This window comes from Trachemys scripta, chromosome 7 (genome assembly GCF_013100865.1).
Source record: "Trachemys scripta elegans isolate TJP31775 chromosome 7, CAS_Tse_1.0, whole genome shotgun sequence".
Lineage (NCBI taxonomy): Eukaryota > Metazoa > Chordata > Testudines > Emydidae > Trachemys > Trachemys scripta.
Genome location: NC_048304.1, coordinates 53343151 through 53363436, shown reverse-complemented (window position 1 = coordinate 53363436; position 20286 = coordinate 53343151). Strand labels below are relative to the sequence as shown.

The 20286-nt window shown below is 47.3% G+C and overlaps 1 protein-coding gene across 50 annotated transcripts in view; it reads left to right on the top strand.

Moving 5' to 3' along the window:
• The window catches only part of SORBS1 (sorbin and SH3 domain containing 1), a 210460-nt gene that overhangs the window by 183387 nt on the left and 6787 nt on the right, over positions 1-20286 (top strand). For 25 of the 50 annotated variants that reach the window (XM_034777801.1, XM_034777795.1, XM_034777792.1 and 22 more), the window contains 5 exons: positions 635-829; positions 2557-3309; positions 4758-4856; positions 19291-19350; positions 19921-20111. In XM_034777801.1, coding sequence (XP_034633692.1) covers positions 635-829; positions 2557-3309; positions 4758-4856; positions 19291-19350; positions 19921-20111 — 1298 coding nt within the window. Of the gene's footprint in view, positions 1-634; positions 830-2144; positions 2375-2556; positions 3310-4757; positions 4857-19290; positions 19351-19920; positions 20112-20286 lie in introns of those variants that run through there. The other 25 variants (XM_034777815.1, XM_034777812.1, XM_034777820.1 and 22 more) reach the window with 11 other exon arrangements.

Genomic DNA, 20286 nt, shown 5'->3' with positions numbered 1-20286 from the left:
ATATCTGTGTTACTGTAGTGCCCACGTAAGGCAATGAATGTAGACAGGGAGTAAGAAGGTGCCATTTTCAATCACTTTTCAGAGCAGAACTAAACGCATTTATTAAAGTACCTTAAACAGCAAAATTTCTCCATCTCAAAGGTGGCAGATGATTGCATGTGTGTTGATATTAAAATTCCATGTTCTCTATTTTCTTTTTCATTTTACTCAAGGTTGGAGCTTGCAGTTTATAATCAGGATTCAAAAGTCTTTCTTGTGTGTTTTGTCAGCAGAACAGAAGGGGAGAGGATTGGTGACAGGGCTTAGGGACTCTGCTATGGGATTCACATAATGAGATCAGAACCTCAGCTTTCATATAAAAAAATGTTTCTTACATTCTGGATGCAAAGAAACTCTGTGAAATGTGACCCAAGAGTGACTGCTGCCTGCCTGAGTCTGCAGAAGCCTGAGCTAGCTTCAGGAGGGATGAACCTCTATAGTCAGCTCAACTCAGAAACATGCTGCCATGTCAAGAAGGGTGGGGCCACATGCCACAGATGACTTGAATTCAGCTGGGGCGAGGGCTGTCATCTCCTGTGCTGCAAGTTTACACGCTGGGTTAGCATCAGTGCTGTGTGATGGTTCTCTCCTGCAGGGCGAAAGGATCACGGTGATCCGGCGAGTTGATGAGAACTGGTACGAAGGGAAAATCTCCGGTACCAACCGCCAAGGCATCTTCCCTGTCACTTACGTGGACGTGCTCAAGCGGCCACTAGTGAAGAATGCTGTTGATTACCCTGAGCTGCTGATGTCTCAATCCCCTAATCGCAGTACAACGGCTTCCCCGCAGGTACCCAGGCTAGATGTAGCCAGTTACTAGACTTTACAGAACAGTAGGACGCAGTCATTTGTGTGCAGGAAGAAATCCCCAGCCAAGGTTAGGGTGTACTGTACAGCAGCACCATCCGTCCTGTCCAGTTTGCTCCCATTGTACCGACCCAGGGAGAACTGATCTGAAGGGGTTACACTTCACTTACCAGAAAGACTGGGTGGCTGGGAGGACTGGGGACAGGACAAAAAGCATTTCATCTCTGATCACAGATTGAACCTTGGCTAGGTTGGCAAGGATGGCAGGTTGAGTGAATTTCAGTGCCTTTGCAGGGATAAGTCAGTGACTTTGGTCCAGTTTGAGACCGGTGCCTACACAAGTCAAACTATCACTGCGATGAGCATCCTGTTTGATTAAAAGGGCATTGAGACAAAGGGGTCAGTGGCAGTCCTTCCATCCACTTCAGTAGGATTTAGATCAGGGCCTAAATTATCCCTCCATGTAGCAACTCCAGCTTAGGGCTGAGACAGCTGGGCAGGACAGTGTGTCAGAGGCCTGAGTTACCATTGATCATGCTGTACATGGTCAGTAGCAAAATGGAAGGCTTGAGTCTCTAGGGCCTGCCAGTCTGGCCCCATTAGGAGCGCAAAACTGCCTTTAAAACAGGTGTAAAATCCAATTGAAACCAAAAAACGGTGAATTAAATCCACCACAGAGACAGTGGCCGGTGGCAGTTTGGGATTGCAGTTTGTCCTGTTTGTAGTGGCAATCTCAGATCCAGGACTGACTGTGGGGCTCTGTAGCCTTTGATACACTTCACCCTGTGCCTGCAAACATTTTTGCTTTAAAGTTGAGGACATACATGAGGTATGTGCAGGTGCGGGTGAGGGAGGGAAGGAAAGATGTTAGCTGGTTCTGTTCAACATACACAACAAGACCCTTCAGTGAGTAATGCTGGGGGAGGAGAGTCAGGAAGTTGGGGCATGCAACAGAGATTAGGGAAGGATTGCAAATTTCAGGGCCACAGTCAGTGTCTCTGTCCTTGTCTTCCTTTAGCGGTCTTATTAGCAGGTATTTCTGTTCCTGGCCATTGAGCGAAGAGGAGACCGTGCTTGCTTTCTTGGGGTTCCCTGAAAAAATGAATCTTAACTTAGCTTCAGTGTGTGGGGGCCTGGCACATCCTATGTTGCCATGGCATGCCTGCCGCCACCTTGCTGCCAGCTTTTCCCTTGGTTTGGAAGCCTGTACGCACCCTTTCTTTGTTTTTTCAGCAGTTTTGTTAATTCTCTCAGTAAAAGCAGTTGTTTTCTTCCTTTCATTCTTGTTTCCTGCAAAGCATGGCTGGTGCGCACATATGATCGGGGAAAGCTCTAGGCCTGTCATGCCCAAGAGCCCTGCACCCCTAGACAAGGGCAGAGTTCAACCCATCTTTGTTCCAGCTTCATAAACCTAGAACTTGCTTTAAAATCAAAGAGCCAACTCCTGGGATGCTCCCTGCCTTGTAGCAGTGCTGGCTCTTCAGCAGCCCCATGGCTCCAGTCACTGAGCGGCAAGGTACTACTCAGTGTGAGTAAGGGTTCGCAGTCTGCATGAAGCCCCCAGCGAGCGTTTATCCTCCATGCTGTGTCGCCTGCTTTCCTGCACTCACTCTTCATTTCCCCACTGCCTTCACTTGTGTTTGAGAATTTTGTACTTTTCCTTGTCATTTGTCTTATTTCTATCTTTTTTTCCTTTTCTTTCCTTTTAAGTCTCCTGGCTCTGAGCTGCTCCATACACCAACTCCTCCACCTTTGCCTTTCCCACGCCATGCTCTGTCTCCAGAGGTGCAGGCGATCACGGCCGAGTGGATTTCCCTGACTGTGGGAATGTCTCCTAGCAGTACTCCTGTCATAACCCCTCCATTGCCTCCTCTCCCCGAAGGCTGTCTCTGTCCCATCGACTATCTCACACCCTCAGCTGCAGCCAGCCCCTCCCCCTCTGTTAGCCTTCACCATTCTAACCTTTCGGGCTCCTCCACGCCACGGTCCATTATATCGCCACTGCCATCTTTCTCCTCCAGGACACTGTCCTCTGCTCACACTTTCAGTCACACCACTCCGCAAAGCGAAGAAAAGTTTGTTGGCTGCCCTTCCCCCAACCTGAGCAGCTGTCAGACCCCTCACTCGGTTGTTGGGAGACCCGAGAGCTTCCTCTCCGAGCTCAGTGATGTCATTGGCAACCAAACCAAGGTCCAAAATAATAGAGAAGGCAGCAGAAACAGTGAGAGAGAGGGTTGGAAGGAGACAGACAAAGGCTTTAATCCCATGCCCGAGATCTCTGTGGAGGGTTGCTTGAAAACATCAAATCTAGACAAGAATATGAGCCCAGAAAAGAAACCCTTTGCTTCCTTTGGGGAAAGCCAATTATGTCAGGAGCTAATCACTACTGGGGAGGGAAATAATGCTGAGAAAAGAGGCACAAGGAAAGGTGAACTGAGAGAGATTCGAAGCGGAGCAAACAAGGTACTTCTCCTGCATGTGTATGCTATTCTGAAACCCTACACTTGTGTGTTCAAATCCTTATTGCTCAGCTGGCCACACAGAGCCAGTAGCTGTTGTCTATCCCTTTATGGACTATAGCTAGCTAGTGGCTGTTAGCAATACTGTCTCCTGCGTGCAAGGGGCTAAAATGGCCTAGAAGTGGATTCAGCAAGGCTGTAGAAAGAGTTAGTGGAGAATAGTCATGAAAGTAGGAATTGCCTTGACAAATATTCCAAAGCCTCGTCTAGTCTGCTATCCTGGCCCAATCAGTGGTCATTACTAGATGTGTCAGAGGAAGGCATATTGCAGCCTCCATGCAATTCACCTCCCTGTACAAAAACAATGGACTACAGGGAATTCCTTCCTCACCCTAGCTGGTGATCAGTTTATGCCCTGAAGTATAAATTTCATCCGAGCTAGAGAAAAATTTCATCCTATGCTGTTCTCGTTCATAAAAATGAAGGCAGGTGAACCTAATGGAGCCTGAGGTGGTGTGAACCTCTAACTCGGGTCTGTGTATTCGCATAGCCAGCTAGTTAAAGTGCAGGAGTCATTTTTTCTTGTAATACACTCAGTGGGCCTGATTCTCATTTACCCTTTATGTAAATGTCACTAACACCCACTGTAAGACCCCTCTACACTGCCAGAGTGGGGTAAAAGGACCTTAGTGTAAATAAGAATTAAAGCCAGTAGTGTTTTCTCCCAAGAGTGAGTCAGTTATTTAAAATTATATATACATTTCTTGCTGAAGAGCAAGCTGTGCTCTGTGAAAAGAATAGAGGAATCTTAGGGGAGCTCTCAGCTAGCAGGAGGTGGCATAGTTGGCTTCAACACCCCCCAACAGACCCCGCTGTGCCAAATCTTGACTGATTTATGGTCCCTTGGAGACCATAACCAGCTGGAGTAAGTTACAGTAGCCCCCTAGGTTGTTCTTGTTTACACCCAGGCTGGGGCTTTGGTAGCTTCAGAATCAGATGCCTGGAACTGGCTCCTTTCCCCTTTGCTGTATCAAGATGATCTTGATGCAACATAAAATCTGGGCCAGAATTAAACAAGGGAGGGAAAAATGCCTTCTGAGATTTTGGTAGCATGGAACACATTATATTTTTTTAATAGGAAATTAACCAGGGTCTTCACCAAAATTATATCTAAGCTTTACAAAAGGATATAGTTTATCATCGTTATGTATTGCCAGCAGCCATTACCTAAGCTTAACATTCTGCACATTTTTAAAATACAGTCAAGTTGTAAGCAAAGAAGGATAAGCTAGGAAGGTGTGTTGTCTCTTGCATGGAGTTATGTTTGCACCAAATGTGTGCACCAAATTTAAGTGTGTATATATAAAGGATGCTCTTATCACAAAAGATGATAGCAGTGATTCTGATAAGAAATCATGCATTTAGCTGACCAACTTTTCTTTCCTTTAAAAGACTGCAGACACTTCATTCTCTTCATCTGCTCTTCTCTCTTCCTCTGCTGTCACAATACAACCACCTCCTAGATTTACACACAGGGTCAGAATGCCCCAGGTAACCATTGTTGCTGATAATTATTCTATGGCTTGGAACTGTTTCCATGCTATTGTCATTAGTTTGTTATGTGGTTGCTTGTCCATATGTTGATTTCACAGGTGAAGTACATCTGCTGACTTTAATATGGTGAGCCTGTTAAAGGGTCATTTAAAGTTAGTTCCAGACACCGTGGAAATGATGGAGTATGCGGGGTGGGTGAAATCTTCAGTGGCTGTATGTCAGTGTAGCTTTGTTGAAGTCAATGGAACTAAGATGATTTACACCAGCTGAGGATCTGGCCCTAAATTCCTCCGAAGTGTTAGCTTAAGACATATTTGATCCTGTCAGATCCTGAGTGCCTATAGCTATGGTGAACTTCAGTTGGAATTGCTGTGGTCAGTCCCTGGAGGGATCAGTAACCTAATTAGTAAGAGCAGTGGTGGATTACCACATGGGCCAATGGGGCCCTTGCCCAGGAACCCCAGCCAATTTATGGGCCCCCTCAGGAGCGCCGGAACTCTGGCCTTGCCCCCGGCTCTTCCCCTCCCCCCTGAGGCTCCACCCCTGGCCAGTTGTGGTAGATAGGGTGCCCAAATTCCCCCCCCTCTATAGCCCCCACATGGAGCCCTCTTCTCCTGCTCCCCCCTACTGAGTCTCCTCCCCTCACCCCAGACTTCCTCCCATCCCCCGGGCTCTCCCCATTGTTCTCCTGGAGACTTGGGTCTCAGATTCCCCCCACAGGTCCCCAAACTTGCTACCCTGGGTTTGCTGGAAGCTGTGATCTCCATCAGCAACCACAGTCTGCCTCTTTGTGGCAGTGCTCAGCCATGCCCTGGCTCTGGCACCTCATCTGGGCACAAGGTGCTCATGCAGGGGATGAGGACAAGCAGCATCTGGGCTGGGAGGAGCCTTTGCAAGGGCTTTCCTTTCTTCTTCCCTGCTCGGTATTCTCTGTCAGGGGCTGAAGCTCCCTCCCGGTGCCCCCACTGAGCAGGACTTTGCGGCTCCCCATGACAGCACCGGCAAACGGTGACTCACTGCACAGCTCTGTTCTGGTGTGTGACTGTCAAACCCACCTCACAGGGACCTGTACTCACTCATCGTCTCAGTGACACAAATGCCTCAAACTCCCCAGGAGCTGGGAGTCATGCTAAGGTTTTCCCAGCCTCGTAGCATCACCAGCAGGAATGATTCGATAGGCCACATCCTGACCTCTGTGTAGTCCCCACCCCAACTGTCCCGTCACCTTCAGGTCACACCCTCAGGTGACCCATATGCAGCCACATCTCCCTGTTCCCTATCACCTTCGGGTCCTGCCCCTAGGTGAGCCCCACACAGCCCTAACCCCATTGCCTTCATTAGATTGCCCATGTGTAACCAAGAGCACTTGGTCTGCTGGTGATGTGTGAGCCGGACTAGCTTCTGGTTCCCTCTCCCATCACTGGGCTGAGTCTATGGGGTTCACAGGAGGCTTTGTTTTCCTGCGAGGCAGCAGCTCTGACTGTTACCTGTGAGGGGCATTCTGTGCAGCGCAAAGGGGCTGTTCTGCTAGAGGTACTTCTTGCTCTAACTGCAACTGGTAATGGAGCTGACCTCTGTCCCCTCCTTTCTGTGATGCCAGGCTTTTGGGACCATGGCCCCGGTAGCTCCATATTCCCTCTCAGCAGCTCAACATGGAGGTTTGTTTTAGTGTGAGGAGCCCCTTGGGTTTCCGACTCTGGGAGTGCTTTTGTGGGGCTGGGAGATTGACTCCTGGGTGGGGGAGTTGTCTAGCTTGCTACCTTAGGGGTTTGTCCTGCTGTCCATCACTGCGGTATCTGAGCATCTTCCACATACGCTCAATAGCAATAAGGAAGTCCCTAGTGACAGGCAGCCTAAGTAGGGAGTTAGGTAACAGGCAGGCCCCACTGGCACCCTCACAGGTAGGGACATCAAAGCAGGCATTCTGTAACTGATCAGTGGACTCCCTATGCCTCATGAACCCATCCTGGGCCCTGCATAGCAGCAAAGAGATGGGGAGTACACACCCTGAGGGACTGGCCCACGGTTTGAGAGGGCTGAAGATATAGGAACTAATGATGTTGGTTAAGGGACCCTAGTGAAGAGAGTCTGTACAGAAGAGGAAAATAAATAAAACACTCTAAAAATAATGGGCAGCAAGCCCAGGGTCACTTGTTCCTGAGGTGGGGCCTTGAGGGAATCCAGGGGATCTGGTTTGATAGGGAACTCTAACAAAGCTATTTATAAAAACATACCTGATTTGGGACCCACCTGTTAAGCTTGGTAACTACAAGAGTCCCTCTCACTACCCTCCTAGCATCCATCACGTTCACTTGTGTTGGCTTTTAAGAATGTTTGGCAGTCTTTGGAGTAGAGGCCATCGTTTATTCTGTGTTCGTGATGTCTGTGTAGTCTCATGACATGAAGCCTTGATCTTGATTTAAGCAAGGGACCCACAGTGTTAAACCCCTCCAGAGCCAGAGAAGGAGAGATACTGAGATTGTGGATCACTTAAGAGCTGCCCAGGGAGCCCGGGTCACTGTGGCATAGGTGCCGACTCCATGGGTGCTCCAGCTGGAGGGAAAAAAATTAGTGGGTGCTTTGTAACCACCAGCCAGCCCCCACTCCCCAAACCCCCCAAGTGCCTCCCACCCGCTGCAATCAGCTATTCCGCAGCATGCAGGAGGCGCTACGGGGAGCACTTGGGGAGGGGGTGGAACTGGGGGGGAAGAAGCGGGGCGGCGGTGAAGCAGGGGCAGGAAGAGGCGGGGGTGGGGGCTTGGGAGAAGAGGGTGGGGCCTGGGGCGAAGCAGGGGGTTGAGCACCCCCAGAAGCTGGAAGAAGCTGGCGCCTGTGAGCTGTGGGGAGCCCCAGACCCTCTACCTGCCCTGGGCAGGGGGCCAGCCTGCCCAAGAGTAACCCCCAGTCCATGTCCCTGCTCCCCAGGGTGCGCCACCCAGGGTAGGTGGCCAAGGCTCCCTGGGAAGCTATTACTACAGTCTGGCTCCCACTTCCAGCCTGGCCAGGGCCTTGGGGGGGGGAAGAGGAGGAGCAGGGGGTGGGGCCATGTGGCTCAGTGTGGGGGGCTAAAATGTTCTTTGTGCCCAGGACCCCAGTAAATTTTAATCCGTGTCTAAAGTAAGAGGGATGTAATGTATCAAGAAGATGGTTTTGCAGAGGTTGTTTTTTATTTGCTTCCAAAAGTTACTAACCACCTTTTTCTGGTATGGGCCAGTAAAGATGGGCTCAGGCTGCAGCGTTCAAATCTGGAGTGGGAACACCTAACGGTGTTATGACCTGTTAGGACTTGGAGTTCTGGCTCAGCACATTGGAAAGGTAGGGGGCCCTTGTAAACTTCAGGATCAGATTTCAAGTGGCCCAAAGTTAGGGGCATGGGGTTTGTACATGTTTGCATCCAGAGTTTTGGATCTGACTCACATCTGTAGGACAGTGGGTGGCTAATTCTGTGATTATTGGCTTGATTGCTTTGTGTTGAGGGGAGAGTGTTTCTGGCATAGCTGCTAATGTCCAGCCTGGTGTTTCAGCTGGTTCTGTGGAACCCACTAACACCCAAATTCCCTACAAACACTACCAAAGGAGCCAGTGTTAATACTGTTGTAACAGAAACAGCTCAGTGTCAGCACTGAACTGCTGATACCCCCTCCTCTCTCTATTCCCCCAAAAGGAGTAAGAGGTATTCTAGTCTGTTTACACATCAGTATACTTCCAGCTCAGTTCCACTGGCTGGCAATATATGAAGGAGAAAGCACACACTTTGCAAAGGCTAGTGTGGGGTGCTGGTTTTTTTCACCAGTAAAGTGTGCCAATTTGTTCCGGAATTCGTGGATGGAGGATGAATCTGGATACCTGTTGCCATTTTTAGTCATTTCCCTGATCATCAGCTGCTCTCTGAGGGTGAAGTATGGAGTTAAGCCTGCGATTTGCCCTTTGCTCACCTCTGTCCCCATTTCCCCTAGGGACAACGGCTTTGAATGGGCAAATGTTCATTGAACAGCCACCTTCCCAGTCCCATGCCCCAGAATTTACCATTTTGATTGAGATTCCAAGTACCTGACCCCAAGGATGGATTTGTTTCTAGTTCAGATTTAAAAAAATCAAAATTTGCAGTTTACTTGTGGGTTTGTTTTCTCCTAGCATTTAATTCACTCATCCCTACTGGGGTGTGTGTGTGTGGGGGGGGGGGGGCTGTCCCTAGGGAGGTGTGGGACCTGGGACATTAGAAACTCAGCACCTATCTGCTGAGGGGTACTCCACCCCTTCCCCCAAGGCCCCAACCCCACCCTGCTTCTTCCCGCCTCACCTCTTCTTCCCCTCCCAGTTCTGCCCTGTCCCCCGAGTGTGCTGCACCCTTGCTCCTCCCCCACAGCGCCTCCTGACACTGAGAAACAGTTGATCCTGGGGAGGTGCTGATTGGCGGGACCTGCCAGTGGGCAGGAGGCGCAGGGGAGAGAGGGGTGGTTCTGGTAGGGGGGCTCCTCCTCGCACGGTGTCCCCATTCGCCTCCTCACTCTGCTCGCCTGCTCACCTTCCGCTTCACCTCCCCACCTATGGGCCCCCACAAAGCGCGGGGTCTGGGGTGGGTGCTCCAATTCACCATACCCAAGGGACAGGTGTGTGGGTGGGGGTGCATGTGTGGGTGGGGGTGCGTGTGTGTGTGTGGTTTGCACATTAGTATGCGAGAGAAAGAGAGAGAGAACAGGACGTGATCACAAAATGATAATCCTAAAGATGCACTTTCAGACTAAACACTGAACTGATGCTGTTTTATTTATGATTTTGTGCCCTGCTTTGATGGCCTTTTCGGGGGCTTATCAGGCCAACATTTTTATTCCATATGCCATGACAACTACAGCATTGTGAGGATCAAGTTAACATTATGCATTAAATTATGAGAGGCCCAACCTGCCCTCTGAGTTTGTAGGCAGTTATTTAGGGTGCAGTTAGCACATTTGTATGTACAAATAGATATCCCATAGATATCCCTGAATGGCTTGTGGAGACACTGTTTGCATGAGCAGAATTGTAGGCACCAACTCATGGGCCAGTTTCCAAATCTGGCCGTCTATTATTTTTTAACTGAATGCTAAAAGCACTAAGTCTTGTCCACGTGGGGAAATGTTCCAGCGTTCCTATGCTGGTATAATTATAAAAGTGACATAAGCAAAACTGAAAAAAGGCCACTGTTGTTCTGGATCAGTGTCCAGAAGTGGGAGTTATACCAATAGTAACTATGGTATATTTCCTCATATAGACAAGCTCTTAGCAGAAATTAAACTGAGCTACAGAATTCAGATCCAGGTTTGGACCTCAGTTTCGACATTGCTCATCCTCAGTGTTTGTGGGTGTTTTTCAGTTTGCAATCCCAATTGAGCTCATTCTAGAGAGCAGCTCTAATTGTGAAATTCAAAGCCAAGTTTTGTTCCAGATATCAGACCCTCTCACATGTGGGGCTGTTTGGACTGGGGTTCTGATTCACTCCTATCTCTAGTACTAACTCAATACATTAAAATGGGCCAAATTCTACATAAAATTACAATCCCCTGCGTGTGTGTGTTTCCCTCTGTGTGCTGCCCCAGCCCTGCGCAGTACTGTTTATTCATGTTATAGGTTACCCTTATTGCACATCCATACTTTATTACGCTATGTGGGGATTTGCAGGGAGGGGCTAAGAGGGTTCCCTAGATGTTAGATCGCGATTCCTACAGAGGACAGCTAGCTTACTTATCAGATCGGCGGTCTTGGGTCACCAGTGTGTTGCTGGTGGTGGTCAGGAGGTCATCTAGTCCAACCCCCTGCTCAAAGCAGGAGCAACCCCAACTAAATGATCCCTGACAGGGCTTTGTCAAGCCAGGCTTTAAAAACCTCTAAGGATGGAGATTCCATCACCTCCCTAGGTAACCCAATCCAGTGCTTCCCCGCCCTCCTAGTGAAATAGTGTTTCCTAATATCCAGTCTAGACCTCCCCCACTTCAACATGAGACCATTGCTCCTTGCTCTGTCATCTGCCACCACTGAGAACAACCTAGCTCCATCCTCTTTGGAACCCCCCTTCAGGTAATTGAAGGCTGCTATCAAATCCCCCCTCACTCTTCTCTTCTGCAGACTAAATAAACCCAGTTCCCTCAGCCTCTCCTCATAAGTCATGTGCCCCAGCCCCCTAATCATTTTCGTTGCCCTCCGCTGCACTCTCTCCCGTTTGTCCACATCCTTTCTGTAGTGGGGGACCCAAATCTGGACAAAATACTCCAGATGCAGCCTCACCAGTGCCAAATAGAGGGGAATAATCACTTCCCTCGATCTCCTGGCAATACTGCAGCCCAATATACCGTTAGCCTTCTTGGCAACAAGGGTACACTGTTGACTCGTATCCAGCTTCTTGTCCACTGTAATCCCCAGGTCCTTTTCTACAGAACTGCCGCTTAGCCACTCGGTACCCAGCCTGTAGCAGTGCATTGGAGTCTCATAGACTTTAAGGTCAGAAGGGACCATAATGATCATCTAGTCTGACCTGCACAACGCAGGTCACAGAACCTCACCCATCCACTCCTGTAACAAACCCCTAACCTATGCCTGAGTTACTGAAGTCCTCAAATCGTGGTTTCTGCACTTGTCCTTGTTGAACCTCATCAGATTTCTTTTAGCCCAATCCTCCAGTTTGTCTAAATCACTCTGGACCCTATCTCTACCCTCCAGTGTATCTACCTCTCCCCACAGCTTAGTGTCATCCACAAACTTGCTGAGGGTGTAATCCATCCCATCATCCAGATCATTACTGAAGATGCTGAACAAAACCAGCCCCAGGACTGAGCCCTGAGGCACTCTGCTTGATACTGACAGCCAACTAGACATCGAGCCGTTGATCACTACCAGTTGAGCCCGATGATCTAGCCAGCTTTCTATCTACCTTATAGTCCATTCATCCAATCCATACTTTTTTAACTTGCTGGCAAGAATACTGTGGGAGACTGTGTCAAAAGCTTTGCTAAAGTTAAGGTATATCACGTCCACCGCTTTCCCCATATCCAGAGAGCCAGTTATCTCATCATAGAAGGCAATCAGGTTGGTCAGGCATGACTTGCCCTTGGTGAATCCATGTTGACTGTTCCTGATCACCTTCCTCTCCTCCAAGTGCTTCAAAATAGATTCCTTTAGGACCTGTTCCATGATTTTTCCGGGAACTGAGGTGAGGCTGACCGGTCAGTATTTCCCCCAATTCTTCTTCTTCCCTTTTTTAAAGATGGGCACTATATTTGCCTTTTTCCAATCGTCCGGGACCTCCCCTGATCACCACGAGTTTTCCAAGATAATGGCCAATTGTTCTGCAATCACATCAGCAAACTCCCTCAGCACCCTCGGATGCATTGCATCCGGCCCCATGGACTTGTGCATGTCCAGCTTTTCTAAATAGTCCTTAAACGGTTCTTTCACCACTGAGGGCTGCTCACCTCCTCCCTATACTGTGCTGCCCAGTGCAGCAGTCTGAGACTGGAAACTGACCTTGTCTGTGAAGACCAAGGCAAAAAAAGCATTGAGTACTTCAGATTTTTCCACATCATCTGTCATTAGGTTGCCTCCCCCATTCAGTAAGGGTCCCTCACTTTCCCTGCACCTCATTGTTGCTAACATACCTGTAGAAACCCTTCTTGTTACCCTTCACATCCCTTGCTAGCTGCAACCAATTATGCTTTGGCCTTCCTGATTACACCCCTGTATGCTCGAGCAATATTTTTATATTCCTCCCTAGTCATCTGTCCAAGTTTCCACTTCTTGTAAGCTTCCTTTTTGTGTTTAAGCTCACCGAAGATTTCTCTGTTAAGCCAAGCTGGTCACCTGCCATATTTGCTATTCTTTCTGCACATCGGGATGGTTTGTTTCTGCACCCTCAATAAGGCTTCTTTAAAATGCTGCCAGTTCTCCTGCACTCCTTTCCCCCTCATATTAGCCTCCCAGGGGGTCCTGCTCATCAGTTCCCTGAGGGAATCAAAGTCTGCTTTTCTGAAGTCCAGGGTCCATATTCTGCTGCTCTCCTTTCTTCCTTTTGTCAGGATCCTGAACTCGACCATCTCATGGTCACTGCTGCCCAGGTTGCCACCTGCTTCTACTTCCCCTACCAAGTCTTCCCTGTTTGTGAACAGCAGGTCAAGAGGAACATGGCCCATAGTTGGTTCCTCCAGCACTTGCACCAGGAAGTTGTCCCCAACACTCTCCAAAAACTTCCTGGATTGTCTGTGCACTGCTGTATTGCTCTCCCAGCAAATGTCAGGGTGATTGAAGTCCTCCATGAGAACCAGGGCCTGTGATCTGGAAACTTCTGTTATTGTCCGAAAAAAGCCTTGTCTACCTCATCCTCCTGGTCTGGTGGTCTATAGCAGATGCCCACTACGACATCACCCTTGTTGCTCTCGCCTCTAAACGTAACCCAAAGACTCTCAACAGGCTTTTCTCCAGTTTCATACCGCTCTCTTACATACAGTGCAACTCCTCCACCTTTTCTCCCTCACCTGTCCTTCCTGAACAGTTTATGACAGTGCTCCAGTCATGTGAGTTACCCCATCAAGTCTCTGTTATTCCAATCACGTCATAGTTCCTTGACTGTGCCAGGACTTCCAATTCTTCCTGTTTGTTTCCCAGGCTTCTTGTATTCGTGTACAGGCACCTAAGATAACTAGCTGATTGCCCTCTCTCAGTATGAATCAGGAGGCCTCCCCTGTTGTACCCTCCTCCTTGTATTTCCTCCTGATATCCCACTTCCCCACTTACCTTACATACATATATACCCATTACACTACAAATATATCCATCTTATTCATATGTATTAATTATCTGGGAGTGCCCCCAAGGCTCAATCATAAAACTACATTCCTCAATCAGTCCCGGGTCTAATATTTCCAGGCCCACTATAAGGGACTAATAACAATTGTAAAATAAAATCTGTCCATCAGTCATACAAGGGAATGTGCAGACTGAGGGACATGAATGTGTGGATGGGAAAGTAAGGTGGCCACATAACAGTGTTTAGCCCACTGGGCCACCTTCAGTCCATGCATTATACTTTTCAGGATGATGGGTAAACATCCTCCCCATAAAAAGACAATGGGAAAAGAGGTAGGCTAGTGTTGAGCACTTTGGAAAATCCCACTCATGATCTTTTTTCTAACAGGAAAACCCTATCTCAGTGGGTGCCTGGACTATTAAATTGTGCAGATTTATTCTGGTATCATTACAAAGCTGTCTCATTACTCATGTCTGTGACATGGGGAACAAGGCAGGCTATGGCCATATGACTAAATAGTTAATGTTCGTATAACTTAACTTTATGTTAAGCATGTGCTTAAGTTTCTCTCTATTCAGCAAAGCACCTTAGTGCCATTGAAGTCAATGGAAATTAAGCATATGTTTAAGTGATTTGCTAAGGTGAGGATTTAGCACTGAGCATTATTGTAAATCTGTGGCCTTGATGGGTTTTGTACGGTATGTTACTTATAGAGCTTTGTTTAATTAAACACCAGTGGAGGTGGTGGATTAATTTCTCCAGGGGATCCCTCTGTTTTACAGCTTTAAATTTATGCATCATATGATCAGATACCTCAGCCTGCCCTCTGAGTATGTGTGTCTGTTCGTTTAGAGGGCAATTACAACATTTGAATGTGCCAGTGAAAGCCCCTCTACCCATGTGTACATGCTATATTTAAACGCTCCCCCCCATCCCCAATTTATTGATATTTTTGTTCTACAAAATCTTTTTTTCTTTTTAAAAAATGTTGATCATTTGAATACAAAACCACGCTGGCAGGGTCATTTGTTGGAGAAGCAATGTGATCATATATATATTCCCCTTCTCCCCCCACCCCTCCGGAAAGTAGAGATGAAAAGATCTGGTGCCCACAATTCAAGAAGGATGTTGATGAATTGGAGAGGTTTCAGAGAAGAGCCACGAGAATGATTAAAGGATTAGAAAATATGTCTTGTAATGATAGTCTCAGGGAGCTCAATTTATTTAGCTTAACACAGAGGAGGTTAAGGAATGGCTAGATTACAGTCTATAAATATCTACATGGGGAACAAATATTTAATAATGGAATTTTCCATCTAGCAGAGAAAGGTCTAACACAATCCAATGTCTGGAAGTTGAAGCTAGACAAATTCAGATTGGAAATAAAGTGTAAATTTTTAATAGTGAGGGTAATTAACCATTGGAACAATTTCCCAAGGATCATGGTGGATTTTCCATCAGTGACCATTTTTAACTCAAGATTGGATGTTTTCCTAAGAGCTCTGTTCTAGGTATTATGTGCAGCAGGTCTCTGGCCTGTGTTACTCAGGGGGTCCAGATGAGATGGTCACAAGTGTCCCTTCTGGCCTTGGAATCTCTACCTCATAGGTCGCCTCATTCTCTACCCTCCCGCACTGCCTGCCAGCTGGGGATGGTTCCTTACCCTATATTGCCCAGGCTTGTGCCTATCTGGTTTTACTATCGCAGAGGATTGGGGTTTCCATTCCTACCATTAGGAGATTATCCCACAATCCACTGGTTCTACCTGCAGTTCAGCCCACATTTCCCTTTTCTCCTTCTCATCACATTATTCCCAGCTGCACCCCTATGGGCCACGCTGGGCAAATCCTGAGTTAGGTCCAGCTCATCACCTCCAATTTTGGCCCAAGTCCTATTGAAGTCAAGGAACAGATGCCCACTAATTTCACCAGGCCTTTGCTATGGAGGGATGAATGAGCAGATACTGAAAGTGCATGGTGAGAGACAAGCCAGATGTTTACACTATATATATATGCGCCAGTGCAGCTCCCTGTGAGTCCATGGGAAGTGTGCCCATTTACATGGGCCTTACTATCTTATGGTCTTAAGGGGCATTTCCAGTAAGGAATATATTAGGATGGTGTAATGGGTTGGATCACAGAAACCCCCCTGGGAGCTGCCAACTGATGTGCCAAGACTACCTCTGCTTCTGTTTTCCCTCCCAGCTCAGGACTCCAGCACCCTGTCTTGCTGAGCCAGACACTCCCATCTGCTCCAACAAAGACCCAGGGTCTGAATTACTTGCCCCAAAACTGCAGGTTTACCTGAAAACAGCTCACAGAAGTGTGCTTGTCTTTAGCACTGAGATGCCCACCTCCCAATGGGGTCTAAACACAAATAAATCTGTTTTACCCTGTATAAAGCTTGTACAGGGTAAACTCGTAAATTGTTCGCCCTCTATAACAATGATAGAGAGATATGCACTGTTGTTTGCTGCCCCAGGTATTAATACATACTCTGCGTTAATTAATGAGTAAAAAGTGATTTTATTAAATACAAAAAGTAGGATTTAAGTGGTTCCAAGTAGTAACAGACAGAACAAAGCAAGTCACCAAGCAGAACAAAACAAAATGCACAAATCTATGTCTAATCAAACTGAATACAGATAATCTCACCCTCAGAGAAGCTTCAGTAAGTTTTTTCCTCAGACTGGACACCTTCCAGGCCTGGACACAATTCTTTCTCCTGGTACAGCTCTTGTTCCAGCTTACGTGGTAGCTAGGGGATTCTTCATGATGGCTCTTCTCTCCCTCTTTGTTCTGTTTCACCCCTTTATATATCTTTTGCATAAGGTGGGAATCCTTTGTCTCTCTTTGGGTTTCCACCCCCCTTCACTGGAAAAGCACCAGGTTAAAGATGGATTCCAGTTCAGGTGACATGATCACATGTCACTGTAAGACTTCATTATCCACTTGCCAGCACACACATATACAGGAAGACTTACAAGTAAAACACAGCCATCTGCAGACAATGATCCTGGTTAATGAGAGCCATCAAGATTCCAAATCACCATTAATGGCCCACACTTTACATAATTACAATAGGCCCTCAGAGTTATATTTTATATTTTTAGTTTCAGATACAAGAGTGGTACATTTGTGCAAATAGGATGATCACACTCAGTAGATCATAAGCCTTGCAGTGATACCTTACAAGAGACCTTTTGCATGATGCACATTTCAGTTACATTATATTCACTTATTAAATTTTTATAAAACCATATAGACTGCACAGTGTCACAGATGGGACAGCCTAAGTTTTCCTGAATCAAACCATAATTCTTATGTGTAGATGCTGTGTACCATAGCCATGAAAATCAGCTTTTCCCTCCTCAGTTAACTGTGATTTCAGAGCCTTTGATGTATTATATCGAGTTCCTTTGCAAAATACTGATTTTGACTTTGTAATCATCCTATTAGCCTTTCAGTATTGACGGTGGCCATGTAGGAATGACTTCCAAAAGTCCTGTAACAATTTCAGACTACCCAATAAATGCCATGAGCTCTAATTACATTGTGGTAAGCCCATCCCAATCACTTTCTATTTTCTATACAAAGTCAGAACAAATAGTTTCTGAGCAAAATGATTCAGGAGTAATTATTAATTAATTAATTAATTCAGAGAGCCAGATTGACTAGAGGAGATTTCTGGCTGCATTGCGGTTGGGTGGGCGTACTGGTCAGGGACCTTAAGATGAAGGAACTGGGAGAGGATACTTTAGTCTTTGATGTAACAGTGGGGGAACCTCCAGAAGATTGGAACTCATGTTCACAGAAACTTCAAGGGAGCTACCCCATGGCTGAAGTTAGCCCCGCTATGCTCCTCTGAACTAGCTGAGTCTCTTGAGTGTCCAAACTCAAGCTGGAAATCTCCTGCCATCCATTAAGTTCTTTATTTCCTCCCTTCACTCTGTCTGGAAATGCTGTGAGCAGCCTTTCTCCTGAGCTGCCAGCACACCAAGGCCTTTGGAGAACTCAGCAGTGCAGAGGGTGCACGGAAATGAACAAAAAATACGGGGAAAGAGTGAAATGGACCCTCTGGAAAAAGATTTGGGTCTAACGTTTTACTGAAAGCTCACAGCTAGTGGCAACATAACTTACCCTAGGCAACCCATCTGTATTGCAAACTAGAATAATAGCCCTAGGGAGGACGAGTCCTGCACTCCTTGCACAGGCAGTATGTCCACTGCTTTTCTTAGGAGTTTTGAGTGTGTAAAAAATGCAAGATTGCAATGTAAATGCAAATATTTGTAGTGGAATTTTTTTCATGTTCCATCCAATTGTTTGTACCTTGAGACTCTCCAAACAAACTGCTTTTTCTTGAAAGTAACCTAGGGCATGGGAATGGCTCCCCAATGAAGAGGTGGTGAGGGGGAGGTGGAGAAGGAGCAATGCTGAAGAAAAGATGCACCTAGCTGGCAGTGTTCACAATGGCTCTAAAGCTTGGACGTGTTTAGATGTTGGGGTTGGGTCCAGGCCCATCTCTGTTCAGAAACACTGGTCCCTCTGAAAGGCTGCTGCATTCTTAGAATTCATGTGACGGCTCAGACCCTCACCTAGTGTAGCCCCCATGCAGTGACAGCGGCCAGTGGTGCTGGAACATTTTTTACAGTGGGGGTGCTGAAAGCCAATGGCCCTCATGCCAAACTTTTTACCTCACCTCCCCCCTTACTCCTGTCCGCGCCCTCCCCCACACCTCAGAGCTGGGGCCAGGAGCAGGGCCATGGCTCTGGGTCGGGGGATGCAGACAGGGGTAAGGGGACCAAGGCTGGGATCTCGCGTGCGAGGCCAGGAGCAGAGCCTCCAGTGTGGGGCTGGCGGCTGGGGGACCTCGTGTGCTTCCAGGTGGTGGGCCATGAACAGAGTCCTGGGTGCAGGGCCAGCAGCAGCCAGGAGCTGAGTCCCCAGGCACGGGGCCAAGAACAGAGCTCTGGGTGCAGGTCCTGCAGCCAGGAGTCAAGATCCCAGGTGCGGGCCTGGCAGCACCAGGACCCTGGGCGCAGGGTGGTGGGCAGGACCCTGCACAAAAACTGGCGGTGCTGCAGCACCCCCCGCACTCCTAGTTCCCATGCCTATGACAGCAATGCACTTGGAGTGACTTCAGCTGAGCTGCATCCATTTACACCAGCTGAGGATCTGGCCCACTCTTTAGGAGGCAGCTGAGCTGTCATTTTTCCTGATCCTAAATGTCTCCAAGGGCCTTTCCAGAGATAATGGCAATGGCCTTTTTCATTAGGGTCTTTGGCCTAAAGGTCTGATAGTCTGACACTTGTGCTTCTGTCCATGTCTTTTTCCCCTACAGGAATTCAATGCAATGCTGTTTGCCATCTGTGTCTCTAGCTGTCTCATATCTTTTCATCTCCTCCTCTAGTTGCCTATGCTAACCCTTTAATTTTTTTGCCATTGTATTACCCTTTGCAGCACACATGCTGCTGCAATGCAATTGCATTGCTATACTCTCCAATGTCCTCTGTTTTAAAAATCCTATTGTCTGAATCAAGTGGCGGTGGGTGGTTTTGTGTTTTGTTTGGTTTTCTGTGCGTCATTTTTTAATTTTAATTCTGACCAATGTAACTTCTGCTAAAATGTCTTCCTTATAATTTGCTTGGTGATCACACAGCCTTCTCACCATTCACTGAGAGCAGGACCAGATCTCACAGAGTCTGAAAAGAGCTATGTGGTAAGGCCACTGTTTCAATCAGATGCAGTTGTAGCGTCTCTTATCACAGACAGTAACGCCTTCATAGAATTTAAAGTTGCCAGCTGCTTTCTTAGTCACAAAAAATCTAGATATCATTGTATTTGTAATGGAGAAATAGAATTTAGCATCTAGAAAAGCTACCAGAGTCAACATGGAATTGGTATAATTGCATTGTCTGTATTGGATTAGAGTTAAATGAGTAGTGCATGACTGGAGTGTGCGTTCTCATATTCCAACTGTAGCGATTGTAATGGTGCCACTGCTGACTAACTGCAACCACTTACGCTTCTGTGTGTTTTTTTTTAAACAAAGCTTCAAACTAAGTACCAAATTCTTCTGTATTGCCTGTTTTTCCATGCTTACACCTGGATCCCTTCTGCACTCCACTACCTGGATATTTACCTGGATCTACAACTCTTTTGTTTGACTGGACTTATGTGCTGCATCTGGAATGTCCCATCTCTTCCTGTCTATTTTTCCCTTTCCCCCCCATTCCTTGTTGACTGTTCTATGGGTGTTCCATGGATGTCAATGCTGCCTACCACGCAGGAAGCAGTTTGCAATGAGATCATAAACATTGCAGAAAAGTCTGTTCATTACTGCAGTGCTATTTCTCAACCTCTTGACTCTTGCCACACGATGGCCTCTAATGACAATAAACCATCTCTAATCATTTCTCAGCAACCTCAAGCACATCAACAAGGAGCCAGCCCTGACAGGAGTCAAACACCAGGAGACATGTAAGTGGTTCTGGTTGCCCTCTCTCCCAGGGGCCTCGTTTGCATCTGTCATGTGCTGTTAAGTGTGACATTATTTGGTACTTCCCCTAAAGCTCCAGGCCCTGGAGGCATGTGATTATGCAAGAGTGTCAGCTTTCATTAAAAAAATAAGGAAGGAAGTTTCTAGCCCTCGTCA